The sequence below is a fragment of the Acipenser ruthenus genome, chromosome 9 (genome assembly GCF_902713425.1).
Source record: "Acipenser ruthenus chromosome 9, fAciRut3.2 maternal haplotype, whole genome shotgun sequence".
Classification (NCBI taxonomy): domain Eukaryota; kingdom Metazoa; phylum Chordata; class Actinopteri; order Acipenseriformes; family Acipenseridae; genus Acipenser; species Acipenser ruthenus.
Genome location: NC_081197.1, coordinates 12,201,884 through 12,222,529, shown reverse-complemented (window position 1 = coordinate 12,222,529; position 20,646 = coordinate 12,201,884). Strand labels below are relative to the sequence as shown.

Here is a 20,646-nt window from a genome sequence, read left to right as displayed (position 1 = left end):
AATCTAAAAAGTACTGGGAATTTTCACAATATCTGGCAATTCTGTACTAAGTAGTTTCTAATGGAACTGTTGTGGTGTGTTTCACCTGGAAGCAGTGCACTAAATGTGTACTCCAACAAATATTAAAACAATGCATTTAACAATACTTGAATTAGTATATTGATAGTTTGTGGTTAGTAATATAATACTTAAGTTTGCAAACTAGCCTGCATGTTAGTTTTTCATCTATAATCTAAAGATGGATATTAATGCTTACCCTTTCTTTTCCATAATATCTGATGTATTATTTATTAAACAAGTTTTGTTGCAACATATCCTAGTTTAATTAATAACACAATTGAACACCATTTAAGTAGTAAAACAAAAAAGTACAATGATGTCATCTATAATAATAATAATAATAATAATAATAATAATAATAATAATAATACTTAATGGTCATTTATAAAATATAGCTAAGTTTATTAACAATTTGGGGTGTTAAAACTATACACAGTTTTGCATGATATATCCTGGATGGTAATTTTAGCTTATAAAATAATATTGTTATATAATTATATTTATCAGTTTTCAACAAAACAGAATACTATTTAAAATGCATTTCTATTTTAATGCTTCCAGCTAACATAATATATATGATCAGTTTAATTTTCAAATAACATTGTAAAGCAGTCCTATAATCCTATACACTTAAATAAATAAGTCAATTTAGATGCTTATGATTGTAATGTGAAACGGTGAGTAGAATCAATATGTGCACAGTGCTTACACATGCCATGTCATATCTCTCTACTGTGTACAGTATATTACAATCTCCCTCTTTCTCTCGCTCAAATCTGCATACAGTTTTAATTCCTTTACTGTTTTGTGTATACAACAGTAGGTCCCAAACTGCAGCGACTGACCTTACTTCCAGAGTCCTTGGGTCCACATTCCCCTTTATCGTACCACCATTTGTTTTTCAGCTTGTCTAAGATGCCTGCCTCACTGAGTTTCAAAACGGCAAGGTTTACGGGAGTTCTTCACGTGGAAAATAACATAAATAACATTATATATGTTATTTTATGTTATTCAATTAAATCTACATAGAATTGCATTGCAAAGTGACAGAGCAAAGTCCCATTGAGTATATGCATGTATACATATGGGCCCAGGTCGTAGCTACACACATATGAATGGGACCTGCTCCATCGCTTTAGGTAACTGGCACATACTGCTGTGGCTGATTTTGGAAGAAAGTGCAGGCAATTACTGTGAACCCATAATTATTGGCAAAACACACATTCCACATATGCAGATTTATTATTGCTTTAGAATTAAACTGGTAACTATGAACTTAAGCAGGTATCTGAAGAAGAATGTCTTTATAGGAGTATAAATCTTAAAACGAATTTAACGTCTGAAGTCTGATCAATCTTGTACATTGTATTAATGGCTATAAATTTCCAGTATTTAAATACAATAGTACAAGGCTACTTATGGATTATACAGTAAATACTGCAGGAATGCTTGTCATCCTCCTTTTAAACAGCAAATACTTGTGCTTTGACAGTAATTGCTCTGCTTTTAGTTTTTCTTATAGGCTGTGTGCCCCGCTATTGTACCACTAACAGGCACAGTGTGGGTAAGATGCCACAGCAGATGCACCAATTACTCTATACTGTTTACCCGCCTTTGGTGACATTGAGGCTAACCTTGGAGTCCCCTCCCCCGCTGCCACACTCTCCTTTGTCGTACCACCATTTGTTTTTCAATTTGTCCAAGAGGCCTTGTTCATTCAGTTTTAAAACTGCGAGGTTAACAGCATTTCTTGAAACGATAAAACATATTTGTCAGAAAATGTACAGCCCTTAAGGGTTTTTCTAGGACAAGAATGGAATGACATGCCAGTGAACCCCCCTCTGAATAAACCTCTCTTTTTGATCATTGTCAGTCAGATTTTTTTTAGCTCAAAACATTTTGTTCAAGGCTAACATCTTAGGGCTTTTATGCATTACATAATACCGTTTTTTTTTTTTTTTTTCCCCTGAATTATTGTTACTGCAGTGATCCTTTTTTATTGCTGAAGTCCTAATTTAAAATAAACCCACAAATGGATGGATATTTATATTTCTATAGCAGTTCTATATTGGTAGCTCATGACTATTTCCATTTATCTTGGCTACTTGGGGATTGTCTGTTTAATATATGGGGTGACAAGAACGTGTACGGGTAGAGGGAAGCTACAGAAACCCAGACTTTGTGACATCATCACTCCAGACAATCCCCATGCAGCCTGAAGAAAACACCAGCAGAACTAGCGCTGGTTCTGCTGAACACTGCAACAGAACCACAGAATATCCATTCAATCACAGTTTTAGTTTTAGAGCTGCAACAATTTTGCTGGTTTTGCAGAACTGGAGAACTTTTGAGAATGCTGCCCAAAATAGTTATTTTGTCTGACATGTTAATTTAATAATCCAGCCAGTGGAGGGTTAGACACATGAAAAGCCTTTGTTCATTTGTTTCGTTTTCTAGCCTTTGATGTGTATAACCCCGTACTGGGTAGATTACTTTTTACTGCAATTACCAGATTTAATTGGTGGAACTTTAGAAAAACTTTTCTCCATTTAGGCAAACTTTTCATAGTTCACAACAGGAAGCCTAACAGTATTAAAAAGATTGCAAAAGGAAGTAACAATAATTTATGTATTGTAAAAAAAAAAAAAAAAAAGTAACCCCCCTCCCCCCTCCTCGCCTCCACCTCCACTCCCCCCCCCCCACTCCGGTATTCTGTAACCATTTCCCCTACATCGAGCTCTGGAGCTCTTACACCTGTCTGTACAGAGATCCATCTCCTAAATCACGGGGCTGCCAGTAGCTGTAGGCAGGCCCTCAGCACTGTCTAGTTCTGGCTTGCTTCCCTACTGTGAAGGTGACAACCCTGCAAACAGCTACTACCACCCCACCACTCAACGCTCTTGGGTGGGCCAGGACCTCAATCTTAAGGATGGGACCCAGATTCATGACCTCAGGGTTGACACGCTAACATATTTGACTTCAATTGAGCTGTAAATGAGTTGCATTTCTTGTGTGTAGGGAACTTTTAACATTTACAGAAGAGAAGAGGGTAAGAGAAACTGCAAAAATGTATTCGTGCATGTAGAACCAGTACAATAATTAAAAGCCAATTCCCTTTTAGGTGACATTGTTTACTTTTGATTCTATAGTAATTGCATTTTTTTCTTTTAATGTCAGTGTTTGTCTTAAAAGGAAATCTAAAAACAGAATTGTCATTATTATTGATAACAGAAACCCACCCTCACCCTGAGTTTATTGCACATCTGTTGTTGTAATTACAAACAGACCAGTTTGGCAATAATGAAACTGAGAAAAATACAGAATGTGTGTTTTATGTTTAATTTGTTGTTGGTTTTAGTCACAATTTTGCACTATATTTTTCTGTTGGGGTAAAGTTTCTTTTTTTTCCAATGCTCTACTTGTGGTGGTGTGGTTTTTAGGCCTTTGTCATAATTAAAATGACCTTTACTCTGTAAAAGCTCTTTCTGTGAAAACCAAATCACAAATGCAAGGCCCTGTTCCAATTGTTCAGCTAATACATATTTTAATTAGCAGAGACTGGGGCTTACATAGCCTATGTTGCATACAATTTAAAATAGCTGATTTTAGGGAATTGTTTTTACAATATTACATATTATGCGTCACTTCTTTTGAAAAACAAGAACAACAGGTGCTCCTGAGTGGCTCATCTAGTAAAGGCAATCCACCCAGAGTGCAGGATGTGCCCTACAGCTTGGAGATCGCCAGTTCGAATCCAGGCTACACCACGTCTGACCGTGGCCAGGAGCTCCCAGTGGGCGGTGCATAATTGACCAAGCGCTGCCCAGGTGGGGAGGGTTTAGGTCGGCTGGGGAGTCCTTGGCTCACCGTGCACCAGTGACCCCTGTGGCTGGCTGGGTGCCTGCAGGCCTGCCTGTGTGCAATTCAGAACTGCGTGGTCCTCCGACACTGTAGTTCTGTAATGGCTTCACGGCGGGCTTGCAGCGTGAGAAAAAAACAAATGACTGAAGCCACACGTTTCCAAGGACGCGAGTGCTTGTCTTCTCGCGAGTTAGTGCAGGGGTTGCAGCAGTGAGCCAGGCTGAATAATTGGGCATGCCAAATTAGGAGAAAATGAGGGGTAAAATAATTGCCGATTCCAAATAAAAAAAAAAAAAATTTAAAAAACCAAGAACAACCACTCATGGGTGTTTAGACACTTCAAGACATGGAGAGAAAGCAACATGGCCACTCTGCAAAACTACAGTTTTACAATTAGATTCAAGAGAGGGTTATTTAGAATGAATTGCAAGCTATGTCAGAATCAACTCAATGTAACATAAAACAACAGAAGAGAATGAAATGAAATATCCAAGCTGCAAAACAAATAAACAAATAAACTAAACAAAAAAAATGCCACAAAATTCACACAAGACTATTTTAAGCGATGCTCTCTAGCCATGTAAAATAACAACCTAGTGTAACACCTCTTTTCACATCAATTTAGTTTGAGAAGAATAGAAGTCTGTGGAGGTTATTCATGTTTTAGAAAACAAGCCTACAGGAATGAGACAGCCCTTTACTTTAACCACTTGAATACTAATTCCAAATTCCACAGCTTCTGATGGAGTAGTCACTACTGTATGTATCTGCTGAATAACTATTACTCTTCCCTAGTATCTTGCTCTATACCTGTTGCAGAATAATTAAAAGAACAAAAGAGAGTTTCCTAAAGATTCTGTAGCCCTCCTTTAACAAGACAGCATAAATAAATAATTACATAAAAAAAAAATCACAAATGTTAAAATACTAGTAGGTGAAGCCGCGATGCAGAAACATCTGTAATAGTTTTTAAATAAATACAATAATTTCTGTTGTGTTTTTTTGAAAGGATATGCTCCTGCCACTAATTGTAGGGGTTATCACATTTTTGCATCTCATTTTGCCCTCTTTCTTTCAGTCTTAATTAATACCATTTGGCTCAAAACACTTTCAAAGGTATTAAAAGCAAATATGAATAATTGAGGCACCCATGGTGGCATCCGATCTATACGATCAACAGGTAGATATTATCATCATACAAGGGGACTATCTGACAGTAAATGAAGGTACCACATACAATGCAGTCAGTGATGTTTGCAAACCCTGCTCAAATCACCAAGCCTGCAATATAGTTTTAAACCCCTGAGCATTTCATAGACATTTACAAGTTCATAAACCATTTAAGTTGTTTCTGCTATATGCATAAAGTGGCGCCATTCTCATTAAATATTGAAACTTTCCTGCAGAGTTGAGCTCCCTGTTCATTTCCTTCTATATTTAACTATTAAGTGCAGACAGCAAAATCTTAAGTGACAGTGAAAACTCAAGTAGCTGAAAAGAGATTATTGATGTTATTGATTGCTTTCATTGCCCAATTTATAACACAAACTCTGTCATAAAGTATCATAATCTATGCTGGAAGTTCACAAGCACTCTCCCTATCTCCAAGGACCATTAATTGCCTCCCTCGCTCTACTAAAGTCACTCCGAACCAAATACTAGTTTCTAAACAACAATTCACTAAATTAATTTGGGCTATTCCAATACCAGAGGTAACTGTCAATTGGAAGAGCGCATTAGAAAGTGGTTAGAAGAAAGGACCAAGCCCAAGATGACCCTGGATTTGAATGCTACTTTAGTGTGAATCCTCACAGCATTTAAATTAGGAAATAGAAAACTAACTGGAAAGTAGATCCCCAGTTAGTCTTAATCTTAATCTGTAACCATCATGCCGCAACTAATATATGATACATGTTTACTGGATTTGAGGGTTATAATGGAAACATATTGCCCTGATGGATAAAGAAGTGATGACAGCAGGTTATAATTCCTAGTTGCTGGAGGGAATTACTGTCCACCATCTGTCACTGTTCTTACCCCCCGGGGGGGGGGGGGCAAATCGTTTCCACTATGAGATCCATGAGGTTTATTTAGCCTACTATTAAAACATCACCATCAAACTTGTGACAGCTGCTTTAAAAGGCTGGGAACTTTAAATAAATAAAAGGACATATTTAAAAACAAAGCATCAGCAAATCATTTAAATTACAGCTGTAAGAAACTTTGTTAGTGTCATGCTCTATTTTGATTGTTTGTTTTCACATGGCCAAAAGACGCACTTAATGCAAAAATGCTTTGATGTTGAGAAGATATTGTAGTAAACAGTTTGTTACCTGTACGTTGCTCTAGAAAGTAAAAGGAAAATAATAAATACAGCACGTACCATTTTCACACACGACACAAAATAACTAGATACAGTATAAGGGGCATCAGGGAAGGTGGAATACTATAACAACACATCATTATATTGTTACACTATTCCACCTACCTTAATGGAGAACCCTTGGGTGTTGCCACTCCGTAGCCTTTGGAATCCAGGTTTCCCCCCACTTTCATTGTATCGCAAGGCTTCCTCTGCTCAATGTACTCGTTCATGGTGGACTCCAACAGAAAAGCAAACTTTCCCTTCGATTTCCGAACACGGGCTACTCCCTCTGCAGTGGTTTTGCCAAAAACTGTGGGTTCTGCCGATTTCATGTAAGTCCACATCTTTTCATACACTGCAATTTTTGATCTCTGGAAAAAAAAAGAGTAGACAAAAGCATTACCATGCAAAGCACTTACTGTATCAATTTCAGTCCTGTTCTTGTTATTAGAAACGAGCAACCAGGTGTGAAAAGGCATATCAGTAAGGTGACGTTTCTACATCTGCTGAGCCGTCTGTGTAATTAAAGGTGGAGTTGATAGCCTTATAAAAAGATATCCTTCCCTTCATCCGTTTCAGTGGAATTTTCCCTACAATCTCACACACTGTAGTTGAAGTATATAGTGTTAAAATATAGTGTTAAAGCTGCAGTAATGTATAAACAAGATTTAAAACAATAAAAAAAAACATTTCCTTCACCTCTTATTAACACTAGCAACACTGCCCCCTTTTTTTCTTATGTTAAAAGTATTTTGGTATTAGTAAGAACATAGATTAAAACCCTTGATTTAACACACACTGCTATGCCACGCACTTTGATGGATAAAAGCTTGTGACACTGTTGCACCACAACTGTGGTAGGCTCACAACAGGGAAAAGGAAACATGGAGCATATTCATACCAAGTAATCAATATCTTAAAGATCTGTTTCATCAGTTCCAGCAGAACCTCCATACACCGCTGGATATCTGCAAAGCAAGCATGCATTCTAAGAAGGCTGCCTTGTGGACTGATATTGACTGTGTTGTGCAGTTTACTGAAGATATACAGCTTTAGCAGCTATTACAGCACTTGCCCTGAAAAACTCTTTGGTTGACCCTGAGTCCAGTGTTCCGTAAGCGATCTCGGTTTGCTTGGAGAGGTCCTCTGCACTTTCGATTGGCGAGACCATCCTCTCCACAGTGAGGAAGGCAGCGAGGTTAGCCGTGTAGGATGAAATAATAATCAGCGTGAAGAACCACCAAACGCCTCCGACAATGCGACCCGACAGAGACCTAAATACAAGGAGAAGAAAAGAAAAATACTTACAGCTCACAGGGAAAAAACAAAATATCAGTTTCACACAAGGAACTGACAGTTCTGCCACTGTTATTATGACCTGTTTGCTTGCTTGTTTTTGTATTGTAGCTGCTCAGCTTTCAGACTCCTGAAACAACGCAACCAGGACATTGTTTTCATTGGATTACGAATACTATTAGATTCTTAAAAACAAAAACAAAAAAACCATTAAAAAAGGCTAAAATATTGAGACAAAGTAAAAAACACCACAGCTACTGTACCGTTCTGCATATATTAAACATTCACATCTCTTGTATACCATTTTATAGATTCCTAGGCCCGCACATGTTTTCTGTGCCTGTTGACAATTTAATCTACAAGCAAAGCATACAGGTTTAATACTATTCTAGGATCAACAACAATATTCCACATATGAAGTATCTGAAATCTATTCAGTTGCATTACCTTTTTAAAATATCTATACTGCTGTATTATTAGGGAAAGGTTCAAGTTATTCAATCCAACTTCCAGGCACGGAAGGACATGACTCCAACTCAGCCCTGAGTCAGCGAAACAGAGCTACACTGCCCCTCTGGAAAATATGTCTTGCTACAAATAAATTATTCTTGCCATAAAGTGACTGCATGCACACTACAAAGGACATGCAGCTGTTTGGTGTAGGCTTGTAGTCTGGAGCAACAGTTAAGAGACTGTGCTATTTGTGTTCTGCTTTAAATTGACAATACGAGTAGGGCAATGGCATTATGGGGCAAATGGGAGCCATGACAATATTGGTTTGCAAGCGGTTCCACAGAATAAAGAGCTGCCTTATGACAAAGGAGCACTTAAATTCACTCATTGGGGTTCTTTGCATGACTGAATCATATTAACATATTCTTATCCAGCTATTCTGTATTAGATTGATCTCATATTGATGGAGTTCAATTTTTTCTTGGATAGTGGAAGGAGGATGTGTATTTGAGGATGTGTTCAAACAGTTACACATACACAGCCCTTCACTGAAGGTGGGGAAAAGGGTGTGTGAAAATGAAAGCGAGATATATATGTTGTTTTTTTTACCCATAATACTGCACACTGTATAACACTCATGGCATCAAGAACTTGTACATCATAAAGTAATTGTAATTGCTTTGTTCCTTCAAGCCACTTGCATTCCACAGTATGAAATTTTAATTATGCTGAAGTCATAACTTTTGTCTGCAGTTACAGCTCCGCAAGAAGAATACTGACAAACCATTTATATATTTAGATTTATATATATATATATATATATATATATATATATATATATATATATTTATATTTATATTTATATTTATATATATATATATATATATATATATATATATATATATATATATATATATAATTCTTGAATAAAAACCTGCAGAAGCTATACATTTATTGGTAGTGGGCTTCAGCCTTATAGACAGATAACAAACTGATAGTGGGCTTCAGCCTTATAGACAGATAACAAACTGAACATTGACAAATACAAAAACCATACACGTGATTAACAGAAACATGATTTATTTTTCTTTTGAATAAAATTAACAGAAATCTCAGAGACCACCAATAGTTCATAGTTCAAATGGAATAAATCAAACACACAAACAAACAAACAAGACACGTGTGCTGTCCTGAAGGAAAAGTGTAATAGAACTGGCTTCTAAACTTTTCCATTGATAATAGAGACCCTTAAAGAAAGATATATATATATATATATATATATATATATATATATATATATATATATATATATATATATATATTCATGTTAAAAACAGTCATTAGAGGCACATATACAATTTGTTAGGTTTGATTATTTTCTTAAGTTTAATTTATCTATTGTTGACTAATTAAAAAAACAAAAACAGAAAGTAAGGCCCAGCACACTCCCTGGCATTGTGTCCTAAATCCACTGGAGTAAATTCATTTGTAATTACTGATGTACCCTGTATCTCTGACCTCCATCTGATTATGTGTTATTTATTGTATTTTTTTATTGTCGAAACAAAAAAACTTCATTTTTATTTTTGTGGATTACCAAAATTGGCGAAAGGGACAGTATAACAGGTTTGCAAGTTATGTTGTATTGTTTCTAATGTTGATCCCCCCAAAAAATTAAAACATGGTCTAAAACATCTGTTGCATGTCGAAAAGAAAAACAACACAAATTATATATACCACATACAAATACTGTGGTCACTGTAAGTCAAAAGTCAAAATTCTACTGTTGGAAGTGGTTTTATTGATATTTGTGTAATGCATGTACGGTCTCATCCACTGTTGCCAGAGATATGCATTAAAAATACTTACAATTACATAAAATAGTTACTAGCACAATAAATCAGTCTTGAGAGTAATAATAATCAATCTTGTGTAGCAGAATATTTTTGGCAAGGAAGTGTAAGGATTTTTTTTTGTGTTCAGTGAGCGATGAAACTTGAATGTACTGGAGAGATTTTAAATCTCTCAAAAGCAAAGCACTGTCTGCATGCACATGTCCAGAGGCTGTCAGACATATTCAGTAGGTCAGTAATGAACCAGATCGGAAATGACTCTGGCACACCGCTTTGTGATCTGCAGTGCTTAATGGCCGACAGACAACTGAACCACACAGACAGGCTGAAACCAAATGTCTGCTTTGTCTTGTAACACTCAAGGGTTCTACATAGTAAAAAAAAAACCTTGTTATACTGTATAAGGGTAAGCACATGTGAACAAATGGAAGTGAATAGTGGTATGACTATCACTATCTCCTCACCCCTTTTTATCTCTGTAGGCCTCAGTTTTAATCCGGCTCCGGTTGTAGATTTGATGGTCTCAACCTAGCCCCCGAGTAGAAATGATTCTCTATCAGAAAAACACCATACAATTCAAAACAACTGACAGTTTCTGTTTGTGGGAGGCATATGACTAAACGACAGTGGGTGTTTATGTCAGGATTTAAGAGCTATGAGGTGGAGCACCCTTAACTGTCCTTCGACTTTCATGAATTCCCACAGGAGTATACAGTATTCTCATATTACTGAACCTAATATTATCAGAGTCCTAATTTTATCAAGAACCCCAATTACAAAATTGAGTATTTCCAGATTTATGACACTAATAATGCTCCCACACCAATTTTCTGCCTCATATACACAAACTATTCACAATAATTATTATTACATATTTGCTTTGTTGGTTTGGATGGAATACTGTAATTGTCACAGGTTTATAAATAAACATTGAAACTTCTTCTTTTAACAGGGTGACAAGTTTGACAATGTGCTGAGTTGTGTTGGTTAGGACACATTAAATCGGCATACTTCAGACTATGCTGTGAAATAATAGATGATGTTCTGCTTCACAGTGTTGATAATATAGATTGCTGTGACAGAGACAGAATAATTCTTGGTGATAAATCTCTCTCCCGACCTGTGAGGGCGCTGTGTAAAGGGAACAGAGTTCCCTGGACTGGATGGCCAGACAATTCATTCCCAGGGTTAGAAGGAAGTTGGTCGTCTAGAAAGGGGGCGGAGCTACGATACACTAAATCATCGACCCGGAAGGGAAACAACGTGGCAGCCGCAGATTGGAGGAGCAGTTGCACTAGTTAACCAAGGGGTCATGATTGACGGTACAAAAGGGGGCGTAGCGAAGTGATCTGTTCCTTGTTATGGTTAAAAGCTGAACCGGAAGGAGAACCTGTGTTGTAATCGTGAGTGTTTTGTTTGTCGTGTCTCACGAATACTTGTTTGTTATTATAAGACGGCTAACACGACCCAGAGCTGTCGCTAAAGGCCAGCACTAAATCCGGACAACATTGCACTTTGTATCACGATAAACTGTATTTGCACAACAAGCACTAGAGCACACACTGTGGACTGGTGATTGTGTTTGTGTTACGTGTGGGTGTTAAAGATCGGCCCTATTATTATTACGGGACCAACCCGTGAATTACAACGAAGCAAAACACACCGCTGTATTGCTTGTTATCATTATTATTTACTGTATTTGTGTCATCTGACCATTGGATTTACAAATAAAATAACATTGCACCTGGATTATCATTGTCTGTCTGTTCATTGATCACTGCTGCATCCCTGCACCTGCACACTGTTAACCACTTTGCCAAAATGGCATATAAATTTAATGTGTGATCACAACTCTATTCAATAAGGGCAATTGGTGTGAAGCAAATCAGCAGTAAACATGAGCGAGCCTTTCCATCTGGTTTGGTATTCTTTTAAATGTCTTTCAGCACTTTTTCAAACTGCACCCTCGTTAATTTGAGCTCCTGGTTTTGTATTCTGAGGAGACTCCAACACAAAGCAGTGTGGCATAGTGGTTAGGGCTCTGGACTCTTGACCGGAGGGTCGTGGGTTCAATCCCCGGTGGGGACACTGCTGCTGTACCCTTGAGAAAGGTACTTTACCTAGATTGCTCCAGTAAAAACCCAACTGTATAAATGGGTAATTGAATGTAAAAATAATGTGATATCTTATAACAATTGTAAGTTGCCCTGGATAAGGGAGTCTGCTAAGAAATAAATAATAACAAAGGACAGGCACAGATGATGTTCGTCAATAAAGGCTAGATTCCAGCATATAGATTTCTACTCTGCTGTGAGAGTTTTCCAATCGTAAGGTGCACATGCAGTACTAAATTAAACATTAAAATTATGAGCTGATGCTATTAGGGTAGCCCCTGTAGAATATTCCACTTAAACACAAAAGATGTCAGTCTATGGTTTTCTTTCCCAAACCTAAGACAATCAAAACACAACTTGCTGCACAGTAATGGCACCCTGACAAAAATAAATCTTCTACAGGATCAGTTTGCGTGCCGATGAAACCACAATATATAATTTCTTTAAGTCTCTAAACAGACTCTGTGCTGTCCCTGTGCATACCCAGTATTAAACCCAGGATACATACAGTAATAACTATATGTAGATTGCCTATGATTGCCATGAACTGGGAATCTTTCTCCCTGGTATTATAATGTAAGTCAGCTCTTTGAAATCCAGCAGTTACTGTTCACCCCAAACTGCCTATAGAAGTCATATTTGGTCCATCCCCACTATCTTATTTTAACACTGCCCACTTTCACTTCACAGTGAATGTAGTGTTGGCTGTGGGAGTGTGTGTGTGCTAGGGTAGGCTTGGAGGGTTATTTTTGGCACTGTTTTTTATTTAGAATGAAGGCCATTTGTTACTCACTAGATTGAAACAGACAGCAGTGTGGGTGCCTGGAATTTTCAGGTAGTGTACATATATCAAATCAATAATATATGGTATGTCCTGTTTGGAATGTGAGTGGCGAGCTATAGCTGACTATACAGTCCTGCTGCGTTTACATAATATCATAACTGACTGCACATTTCACAATTAAAATGGCAGTGTACATATATACTGGTTCAGAGTAGATTAGTTCAGAAACCATTACATAAAAACACATCATCATAGATGTTTCAATGCTAAGAGGATTTGATTAAGAATGTTAGACATGGTGGAAGATCAGACGTATGTATTTGAACCTAATCAATAAGACAGTGTATTAGCATTGCTTGCGTGGCCTATGATTAATGTGCAACGTAGTTATGGTCTGTGCTTATTACACAAGACAAAGGTACACAGAAACAGAAAGGCCTGTTTCATTTTTTTTTTTTTTTGTCCAAACGCAATAACTGAATGTGAAGGCCAGGAGAGTGAGAAGGTACAGAAGCAATATTGCTTTGTTATTTAACCATCCCTCCAAGGTTAATTGCTCGGGAAAACCTGCTTCACTTTGTTGAATATCACTTGGGCTGAAGCAACAAATAAGGGAGTTGTCCTCCCTTTGCTAATAAAATGAAATACATTTCTCAAATTTGATGAAGCTAAAACTACTTGGACAAACATTCCCTTGAAAACAAAAGGGTTCTTTTGGGGAATGTCCACAAAACATTCTGATTTAAAAACAAATGTAATAGACCTATAGCTGCATCCTGCAAGTTGTGTCCTAACATGAAAACCTTGCCACTATGCAACACTAGGAGCTAAACATGTTTCCGTTCCTACTACCTGCACAGTGTCGGAGGAAGAGAAAGATGGGCCCCGGGGCAGGACCTTACTGTGGGCCCTCCTCCCCCCCCCAAATCTTGAATCAAAGTAACACCAGTTTGTACTCAAACATGCCATTTCAAGTGTTCGATATTTAACAATATTTATCAGAATGTTAGCGTGTATGAAACAGTTTACAACTACATGTAATAAGAACATTTTCTACTCACATAGTTGAATTGCATTTTGTGTGCATCTTTACAATCAACACTGCACTATTAGTCCCTCCGATCGCAGAGGTCAATACAGAATTCTGTGCAAAAATTCACAGAAATTGTTCATTTTCCCCCTCAGAAATACAGGCATGTTAATTTGCATGACTTTGTTTTGGTACTCTGCAGCACCCGTTAACAGCTTCTGTTTAAACTACTGGATGAATCATGAACACAAAATATAAGTGCTGAACAGAATCCAAAAACCCTCCAATATTTAGCAACCACAAGGTTAAAACAAAGGAGTACAAAACTTCATTACTGGCACCGGTAGCTGCAATGATACGAACAACAACAAAATATATTGTCACTGTTAATTATTTATTTTTCCAAACCAGATCCCTCTGGGGTCCTCTGAGTGTGTGCAGGTCTTATATCATTATCATGGGCTCTTGCACCAGTAACATATAGTAAAAGAATGGTCCTTCATTGTGTTCAATACAGTTTTCTATTTAACCACTGCCCATAATGCTTGCAGTCACTGTTTTGTTTTACTGTGCAGTGTAATGGTGAATGCACAGTAGAGTTCAGTAAAGTATATTATAGACTGCTCAGGATCTTTCAACCAATCAGAGCACACACTTCACCATCTGTGTTCCACGACACATCCTGGTAACCTAGAGACTGTTCACCATAGTTTATTGTCTTTGACATTTACCAGACCAACAAGGACTAAACTTGGCAAATATGATGAGGAAAAATGAGAAATGGCAAACTGTTTCCCATTGAAACCTTTGTGCTGATTAAGGAACCTTACTCTTTAATCTTCACAAGCCCTGAATAATGGTCCAATCATGCCTCTATTTTAAATGAACTGTTAAGAAAAAAGGCACATTTCAATTTCAAGTAAATCAATTCTGTCCTTGCGTTTCACAGAAAATGGTTTGGAATATTTGTCTGTCTAACACTACAGAATGAGAAAGTCAATATTACAAGGTTACCATGACATTCGAATTGTACTCCATTATGCAAATCATCCATCCTGCTCATTGCACTGCACAGGGCATATATCAAGGAAGGGAAATAAATACCCCCCCCCCCCCCACCCCCCCAAAAAAAACCCACTTACAATATGCAGCACATACTTTGTGTAAATATACTTTGCTTTAGTCATTAAGAATAGTCATGTTTTGATAAACCACTACAATCCAAGCTTTGTAAATGGAGAAGTCAGTATCAGACTACTGACAAGAACAATACTTTACTAATGAAACTTCTGTTATTAGATTAGACACACAAAGATCTCGGGCCTACCATTAGATTTTTTTATAAACCCCTCATCCTCAGAGAATGGCCCAGTATGTGATATAGTTACCCATACTCTGCATGGCAGCTGGTTGTATTATTCGTGGAATTGCCTCATTTCATAAGTCATTAAGCAACTGCAGGTGCAAGAAACAATATTTTAACTGGGGGAAAAAATGGCATCTATCCATACACATAATAATTAAAACTCAGAGAATGCAGCAAGAGTGAGCAAGCAACATCTGTCAGACAATTCACAGTGCTGACTCTGTGGACACTTTATTAGGAACCTCCTTGCTTCTTAAATGGAGACACCTATACATCTCCCCATTCAAGCACACACACACACACACACACACACACACACACACACACACACACACACACACACACACATAGAGAGAGAGCAAACACCCTTTCATAGAAAAGAAACAAAAACTATCCATTGTGATAAAAAAAAAAAATTAAAACGAGGTGCCTTTTCCAGAAGTGACATCTCCTGCATTTTAACCACCTATTATCTCAACAAACTAGATTAAGTAATACATCTCTATTTAATTACAGCAAATTCGTTTTTTGACAGCTGTCGAAACTCCTAATTTATTTTTTTCATTTAAACAATACATCATAGGCACTTGGACTACATTCTCGCTGAAATGATTCATGGATGATATGAATAATATTTAATCATGTTGGTCTGTTCACAGTTTCTTTTCATTTTGAATAATTTAGCCTAGGAATACTGGAGCTTCTAAAACTGCTTCTACTGTTGGTTTTAAACATACTTTTTCTACCAAATTTACACTGAAATCAAATTCCTTGGTGCCTATTAACTGTCATGTTCCCTGGTTTAGCAGAATGCAGACCTTTGTTGACCAGTTTGTTTTCAGTGTGTTTATTTTCCCCAAAAGGTACTTTTTTTATTGATTTATTGACTTATTTTACATGTAGTATTCCCAATTATTTTACCCCCAATTCTCTCCTCAATTTAGAATATCACAGTAACTCCACATAACAGCTGAGGAGAACTGAAAGACAGTGGGGGTCCTCCAATCCCACATCCAAGCCTATTGCCTCTTTACACCCAGGTGCTCTACAGCGGCCCCTGGAGGACAAAGGACAGCCCTGCAGGTGTCTGCTTTGAACTCACATTTTGCAGACAACCCCTATCGATCCAATGCGTTCAACATGACCTTATAATACGACAACCACCTTTCAAAAACTGAAAAACAGACTTTAAGATGGTCAAATTATTCCAAGGGATTGCAATTACAAATCAAAAGCTCGTTATGGAGGTCCAATTGGAACACAATGAAAAATACAAAATGGTACTTACACAGCACAATCTACCATGGAATGTACTAATAAATCATTGATCTCACATCACTTTAAGTTAGTCGCATTGACCAGGACCAAGCAACATCACGAAAGAAAATACTCCTACATCTATTTTACCAAGATATGTACAGATTAATGACAATATGCATTATTTACTCTGGTTTTTAAGGAACCAGCATGCAGTATTGAATTCCTGATTGAAGTGGACACTATAGAAGGTAAAGGAGTTTAATGAATCTAGCGTCAGATATACAGTAGTACATTAAATGCCGCCCGTATGTGCTGGGAACTCTGCAATATAAACAAGCACACAAAACGTGCTCTCTGTTGGGTCTGCACTATTTATTATAAACCGTCTGAGGAGATAAGCTCTGTGTGTGTGTGTGGGGGGGGGTACTATAGGTGCTTGTTTTAACTGCAAAGGTCTCAGCAAATATTGCAGACAAATCACACAATCACACCATGACAATCAACTGAAAATGGGGGTGTCACGTCTGTACATTGTATTCATGAATTAATACTATAGCCTGGATTCAATCAAAATTATAGCTTCGTTGTAGCCCTTACGGTGCTATTATTTTGATTACATTCTTTGTACCTTTAAGTCCTGGGTGGCGGTATTTTGCTCCTGTGTGCTTCTTGCTCTTTCTCATGATTGCCCATTTATCTGGGTGGCTGGAAAATATATTCTCTTTTTCAAATAATTCAAAAGTTAGACTCTACTTACAGGACATGCATTTTACCAAAAGGTGAAAGCGTGCTACAGAAAGATGTCCAACACCTGAAAGAAATTAAGCAATGAAACCAAGCCAAAGTGGCTAAAGCATTGGGCGTTCTAGCATAACAGAATGTATTTTTTTGCGTGGCTCACACGTGGAACAGGTGTGAATGTATACAAAGAGCTACAGTCTGTGGGATGACCAGAAGCCCAGACAGACCCCCTTTTTCTCAAATGTCAACCAACGCCATACTAGGGGGGAGAAGTCAACTTAGAAGAGCAACAGACAAGACTACACACACTGTGGACATTACGACAGTACAGAATGATGACATGAATTAAACAGACACATTTTTGTTTTGTTCTTCATTATAACATTACATGTTTACACATGGAAGCATGAAGAAGCAGCAGAACATTACAATAAACCAAAGGTGAATTTCAATATCTCCATCATGTAAAAACATTCATTATTATTTATATTTGGTAGACAAATTAAACACAATTAATCTTAAACTCTACATACAAACTTAAGGCACTAACTGTTATATTCATTACAGAATCCAATCAATTAACAGATCACCTATAGACCCCTTTAAGGCCATTACAAACTTCTGGTTGTTTTTCACAGTACACTAATGTCGCTACCATTCTTTTTTTTTTTTTTTAACTAAACTACAACCTGAGATCGTCTATTAATATTCTAAAAATAAGCTTTTCCACAGAGTGCACAACATATTTATATACACCAAAACGCACTGACGGTAAAATGCAATATGCAGCAAAAACACGGTAGCCCTCCAAGAGGGACAGAAAATCCAGCAATTCCTCATGCATTTTACAGTCACGGCATGGTGTATATAAGTTACAAGGCAGCACAAAATTCGAATCCCTATGTTTTTACCGCACCATTTATACAAGCATCAGTTCATAGCAATTTGAAATGAAAGATCATAAAAAAGCAGGTAGCATTTAAAATAAGTGGCAGTTCATAAGAATCAAGGCAGTTCAAAAGTGTGGAATACAGAGTAAATTGAAACTTACAACATTTATTATTTAATTTAAAATCCCTGCCACGTATTGTAAAGTGTTACCAAATAGGTACTTTAAACAGCTCTACAGGAGAATGGTCGTAACATATATGCACCATGGCATCAGTGTTGGACCATAAAATGCGAAGAGTTAAAAGCTGTTTGACCCACCTTGGTGATATATCGCATCCTTGCTGCATAAAGGCACCCAGGGAAAACCAGAGGCTGTTAAAGATACCAAACTCATTGGGAGGCTGGTCGCTTGGTGGCCCTTCTTTACCATCTTCAGGTTCTTCTGTGTGCCACTCATAGGGGCTAAACCGGCTGACCAGAAAGAGCACCACGCTGACCCCAATGTAGGCAAACACTATACACATCCAGATTTCATAGGCCAAGGGGTCGAGGAAGGAAAAGACACCAGGCTTGGACTTCTGGGGCTTCTTGATCATGATTGAAATCCCCAAGCTCATAAAAGGTTTGGAAAAGTCAATGACTTCTTCTCGTACCAAGGTGATGGTTAATGGAGCTATTGCTATCTCTGCTTTCTGAAATGAGAACAATTTACACTTGTTAAGGACTCTTCCTGTTATCGACAACATTAATGGCACTTGAGATAAGAGATAGCATCTCATAAATTCAAATTACACTTAACACCATATGGTTGTTTGATACAATACTGCTTGTCAATCCATAATACAATAGCATTAATATGTTGCCTTCTCAATTAGCCATAACACAGGGAAAAGAGTTTATATAGTGATGTGCTGTGTTTGCTTTGTTTTGCACACTCCCACTCTGCGGGCGACAGGGTGAATGACTGGGAAAGGCTGCTACAATTCAAGGTCAAAGCTTTAATATTTAGTTTTATCTTAAAACTTGGTACTTTGAAAGGGGAAAAAAATCAGTGAGAAGTGCTTACAGTACATGAAGAAAATTGGTTACAGCTGCTACAATTTGAAAGCAAATGCTGTAAACCAGTAAAAAAAAAAAACAGACAGCATTACTTGTTACTGAGTTAGCTGCAAGCATTCCTTATTACTCTGCCAGTTTAATCTGCCAAATTAATCCCCAACAAATTGCAGTTTTATCAGGGATTGAGCAACAGCCATCTTGAACATAATCCTTCACTAAATGGCAGCTGCTGAAAATTCCTGCCGTTTACATTAATGAAGAAGTTCCAGTGCACAATGCTGCAGCTCTGTAAAAGCACACAGACATACAGTACATTTTAGCGTGTAAATACATGGAAGTTGGTGGTGGTGGGATCTGTTTTGACACGGCCTTGTTTTTAAACAAAAGGATGTCAGTTGCATATGCGATTGCTATCCATTTGTACTGTATGTTTGAGTGGAACAGTTTTATTACTGTCTGTGTTTTGCTTATTTTATAATATTTTTCTATCTTCCACAACAGCTCGTGAGAACCGAAGGTCAGTGGGAGTCCTCGGATGCCCACTGCATTGCCTCTTTCCACCCGAGAGCTAGACGTGAATGTAAGACCAAGTCCCGGAAGATTTTACATTCCTAACCTGCGGGTGTGCCAGTTTCAATGCAACTTCTAAGGTAAGATGCAATTCTCCTTACTCTCTAATAAATACTGTACAATACCTTTGGTCCTAATCTACAGGTTTAACATGCGAAAACAACTGTTAATTACGCAAATACCGGTAGTTTAAACAAGTTATTTTCTTTCTTTCATCTAAAAACATTCAGATGGATTTGAATTCACACCTGTAAAATGGGCTGGTGTAAACAGATTATAGGACAGGGCCCTAAGTGTCCTAATATTGACTTACTACTTGTTTGAGGGTAGTTCATGTTTAGATGAATGTATGATACAGACACCAGTCTATTCAATTGATTTAAGCAGTGGCAGTTTTAAATGCAGCTGTCATTTAAATAATTTAAATGTGATAAGACAGAAGAGACTCTCATGCACTGTGTGATGTTTGATTTGCATTCATTATTTAAACATAATTCATTTTAACATATTTAGAACAATTGAGTATTATTATTATTATTATTATTATTATTATTATTATTATTATTATTATTATTATTATTATTATTATTATTATTTATTTCTTAGCAGACACCCTTATCCAGGGCGACTTACAATCGTAAGCGAATACATTTCAAGTAGACCTCAGTACTGTTTAAAGTTATTTAGTGAAAATAAAATTAGCATTTTCCTTACTCCATGAACAAGTTCTCCAACCATCCCATTCCAAATCTTGGTCTCGGGGTCTCTGGCTCCATATTTTCCATCAGGTACAATGGCGATCTTATACTTTATGCCGATGTGCTTTGCAATCTCTGAGGCCAGGTCCACACAGTAGCCTTCATAGCGGTCATTCCCTTCGAACAGCTCATGGTTTTTCTTCAGCATGACATAAGGACCTTCCTACAATATAAGAGATAAAACT

General features: G+C 37.3%; 1 protein-coding gene across 8 annotated transcripts in view; it reads right to left on the bottom strand.

Annotated features, from left to right (window-relative positions):
- Window positions 1-20,646, bottom strand: part of LOC117407459 (glutamate receptor 4) — an 88,586-nt gene that overhangs the window by 4,143 nt on the left and 63,797 nt on the right. For 5 of the 8 annotated variants that reach the window (XM_059031145.1, XM_059031148.1, XM_059031143.1 and 2 more), the window contains 5 exons: window positions 20,418-20,624; window positions 18,393-18,766; window positions 7,362-7,560; window positions 6,410-6,657; window positions 1,695-1,809 (listed from right to left, as the gene is read on the bottom strand). In XM_059031145.1, the coding sequence (XP_058887128.1) occupies window positions 1,695-1,809; window positions 6,410-6,657; window positions 7,362-7,560; window positions 18,393-18,766; window positions 20,418-20,624 (1,143 nt within the window). Of the gene's footprint in view, window positions 1-905; window positions 1,021-1,694; window positions 1,810-6,409; window positions 6,658-7,361; window positions 7,561-18,392; window positions 18,767-20,417; window positions 20,625-20,646 lie in introns of all 8 variants that reach the window. The other 3 variants (XM_059031146.1, XM_059031144.1, XR_009329596.1) reach the window with 2 other exon arrangements.